The sequence below is a fragment of the Dipodomys ordii genome, unplaced genomic scaffold, assembly GCF_000151885.1.
Source record: "Dipodomys ordii isolate 6190 unplaced genomic scaffold, Dord_2.0 Scaffold1623, whole genome shotgun sequence".
In the NCBI taxonomy this organism is placed as follows: domain Eukaryota; kingdom Metazoa; phylum Chordata; class Mammalia; order Rodentia; family Heteromyidae; genus Dipodomys; species Dipodomys ordii.
The window spans coordinates 1-3,836 of record NW_012268839.1 but is presented as its reverse complement, the minus strand read 5'-3'; the positions used below and the strand labels follow the sequence as shown (position 1 = coordinate 3,836).

The window sequence follows — 3,836 nt, the reverse complement described above, 5'->3', positions numbered from 1 at the left end:
TTCTTTTTGCTTATGTGGTGCTGAGGAATCGAACCCAGGGCCTCAAGCATGCAAGGCAAGCGCTCTACCACTGAGCCACCTTCCCAGCCCCCCAGAGTAATTTTTATCTCAATCCTAGACCCAAAAGAAACATTATATATGTTTCTTTAGTGGTCAGTGGACTTTTTGGCTTGTTACCAACAGAATATATGCAACAAACTATTTACTGCTCATATCTTTGCTGTATGAGATTAACTGGACATATTTTCTCTGCTTTGAATTATTTTTATAGAGGGCGAAAGCAAAAGGAATGTTTACCATAAAGGATTATACATTATTCGGAATTCTGTAATCTAAACTGAACATCAATTTATAATTTGTTTTCAGATGGCCAACTTAGCATTTATACGAGGTCAGCTGGAAAATGTAAGTAATAATCTCAGAGTCTTGCAAATACAGTATTCAAATAAGATAGAAGTGTGTCTCTAATGCATTAGTTCACAGGTAGGCTAAAGACTTGAAATCATGTCAGGTAGGCATTTCTGTCTGGTTCAGAAGCCCAGATTCTTTCTGAGATATGTTCTCATCTGCATATATGAACTGATGCACCTCCAGCCTGAAGAAAGGGAGGGAAGACAACAAGAGCAATGTATGGGTTACGACCTCCAGTGGCTCACAATGGCTCACATCTGTAATCCTAGCTTTTCTGGAGTTGGAGATCAGGAGGATTGTAATATGACACCAGCCAACTCTTGACAAGAACTTCATCATGTGACCACACATAGCTCTAAGGAAGGCTTATTAACTAAAAATTGAGGGGACTTTTTTTTTTTAACTACAATGATAGAATGAATATTAGGGGACAATTTGTAGCTTCTACTACACTGTTTGGATGAGAAACTAATATCCAAACTTACTTCCTGCTCACCATAGAGTAGTTTAAGGTACACAGGATATTTTTTGTTCATTCTTTCTTCACAAGAGTTTAATTTTCTCTGTATATTTGCAAACAATGATACAGACTGGTACTTAGAATTCAGACCCAAGCAGGGCATGGTAGCCACATTCATGTAGTCCCACGAGTTGGGAGGTAGAAACGGGGAAAGTTGAGTTTGAGATCACTCTGGCCTAGATAATAAGACTCAGTTTTAAAAGTAAGTAAAATCTAGGGTTTCATAAATAGTGGGGCCCAAATAAAAGAAACATCTCTCTTATGCTTTTAGGCGGAACAGCTTTTTAAAGCAACTATGAGTTACCTGCTTGGAGGGGGCATGAAGCAGGTAGGGACATAGCCCCATACTATCTACTTATAGAAGCAGTTTGCAAAAGAGTCTTGCTTTCTGAAAACTCCCTGCAGCCTCTAGCATATGAAGCAAAAAAAAAAAAAGCCACCTTTTGGCTTTTTTGTTTTTTTTTAATTCCTAAACCCATACAAAAATGCCCAATATTTCTGTAAATCAAAATCACAATTTCTAATTCTTGTAAAAAAAAGTAAGCATTATGGCTATGAGGCCAAATCAGTTAGAAGTTGATCTGAACTACGTCATGACAAAGTTCATTATGAATTTTTTTTTTGGCTTTTTCACAACAGGAAGACAATACAATAATTGAAATCTCCCTGAAGCTGGCCAGTATTTATGCTGCTCAGAATAGGTAAGTGTAGTCTGGATCTAGTCTGGTAGTGGCCAGGAATTAGTGCTGTAGCAAAATACCCTGATTCTGAGTCTATCTGCCTTAATTTTCCCGAGGAGTCATCTGGGCTTTCAAAAAACTGGATTGTTAACATTCAAAGTGTTTTATGTCATCTCTTCAGTTTTCAGGCCTTTCCAATTTTGCCCTGCTGTTTCATTAGCCTAATGAATGGAGCACACAGTCTTTACACCTGTGTCTGCCCTGTGATTAAAGCTTATCAAGCTTTCTGTTCTTGATTGAAATGGGGAGGGAAGTTAAGAGTTGAGACTTCTTAGAAGAAGAATGAACAATGTAAACTCTGCTGAGGGCAATGGACTTTGTTTTGGAGTTGTTTTGCTGATAGAGGACTTAGTAGGATGACATTGGGTATGAAGTTAAAAGGTGAGATTTGCTCTATATTATCTGGTGGCTCATTTTCCATTCTGCAAAATCAGTGACTATTTTTTTTAATGTCTTAGTAGAGGTTTGGTGTAAGATGTTTTAGTGATTTTACCACTGCCTTTAGACTTGTAGAGATGACCAAAAGCTAGGTTTCTGGAAGAAGAAATAGCCTGAAGTAGAGGATTGGTAAGGAAATTAGGAAATAGGTGCTAGTTTTAAAATAAGTGATTCTACATTCTTGTAGTGCCAGCTATGTGGGAAGACTTTGAAACAAGGCAGATGTGTGTCAAAGGCCCAGAACATCGATGAGTAAAGCCTAGGTGGAGTTATTAAGCAGTGCAACACTAGGATATAAGTGAGGAGCTTCTGGTATAATTTTGGGATGAGTTTAGGGGGAGAGCTAAGACTAGCTTCTCTAGACTTTTACTTTTTGCAGAGGTTGGTGCTGGAGGTTTGGGGTGCTCATTGAGGCCAGCGGCCCTGACACTCGTCCCTGCTGCCCTGATCAATTGCTCTTTCACTTTATTTATTTGTTTATTTTTGGGTCAGTTGTGAGGCTTGAACTCTGGATTTGGGTGCTGTCCCTGCACTCTTCAGCTCAAGGTGAGCGCTCTACCGCTTGAGCCACAGAGCCACTTCCGGTTTTCTAGTGGTTTATTGCAGATAAGAGTCTCATGGACTTTCCTGCCTGGGCTGGCTTTGAACCACGATTCTCAGATCTCAACCTCCTGAGTAGCTAGGATTATAGGCGTGAGCCATTGGCGCCCGGCTGCTCTTTCACTTTATAAGGTTAATTCCTTCCCATGCTTAAAACAACAAGTCATTCCAGTGTAAGAAACTTACCAAAGACATACAGTTTGGGACAAGTATTAACCACCAAAACTTCCCCGAAGTTCCTGTTGGAAGAACTTGGAATCTTCAGTGCAGAGGTGCTTGAGGCTAAGCATTCACTTGAAACTTGGTAGTGAGGGATAATGAGAGACTGCTGGCTATGTCAGTTATAGAGATTTTGGTAGTGTTTCTAGTTTCTTATATCTTAATTTACCTTAGATGACTTAAAAACTTCTAAGAACTGAGTATGGTGGTATATGCCTGTAATCCCAGTTCTACTGGAGGTTGAGATGGAAGGATTGAAGTTTGTGACTAGCCCAGGCAAAAATGTTATTCAGAACTTCAAAAGAACAGCTAGTGTGATCATACACATCTTTAATCCCACTTAGGAACCAAGGTAGGAAAATTATAGTTCAAGGCAAACACTAGGGATGTGCCTCAAGTGGTAGAGTCCTCAAGGACTTGAGTTCAATCATCTCTCCAAAAAACAAAACAAAATTTGTGAGAAATGGCGTTTCAGAAACACTTTTAGCAAAATTTCCTCTTTTAATGCTTAAACCTGCACCAAGAAAAAGCGGGTATAACACAGCTGATTATTGATTCTTGCTTCACAGACAGGAATTTGCTCTTGCTGGCTATGAATTCTGCATTTCTACTCTGGAGAAAAAAATTGAAAGGGAAAAGAAACTAACAGAAGACATTATATCAGGTAGGAATCCTGACTCTTATGGACATTGTGTTTTCTCTACAAAGGTCTGCATCATTGGGGCTGGGAAGGTGGCTCAGTGGTAGAGCACTTGCCTTGCATGCCTGAGGCCCTGGGTTCGATTCCTCAGCACCACATGAACAAAAAGAGAAAAAAGCCGGAAGTGGCGCTGTGGCTCAAGTGGTAGAGCGCTAGCCTTGAGCTGAAGAGCTGAGGGACAGTGCCTAGGCCCAGAGTTCAGGCCCCA

The 3,836-nt window shown here is 40.2% G+C and overlaps 1 protein-coding gene across 1 annotated transcript; it reads left to right on the top strand.

The window, feature by feature from the left end:
- Positions 1-348: 348 nt before the first annotated feature.
- On the top strand, positions 349-3,592 carry LOC106001987 (tetratricopeptide repeat protein 19, mitochondrial-like; the record flags this gene model as incomplete). The annotated part of the gene is made up of 4 exons (XM_013036918.1): positions 349-405; positions 1,203-1,259; positions 1,571-1,632; positions 3,498-3,592. Coding segments are annotated over exons 1-4 (253 nt in total), but the record flags the coding sequence as incomplete, so codon positions are not given.
- Between the last annotated feature and the right edge of the window lie 244 nt (positions 3,593-3,836).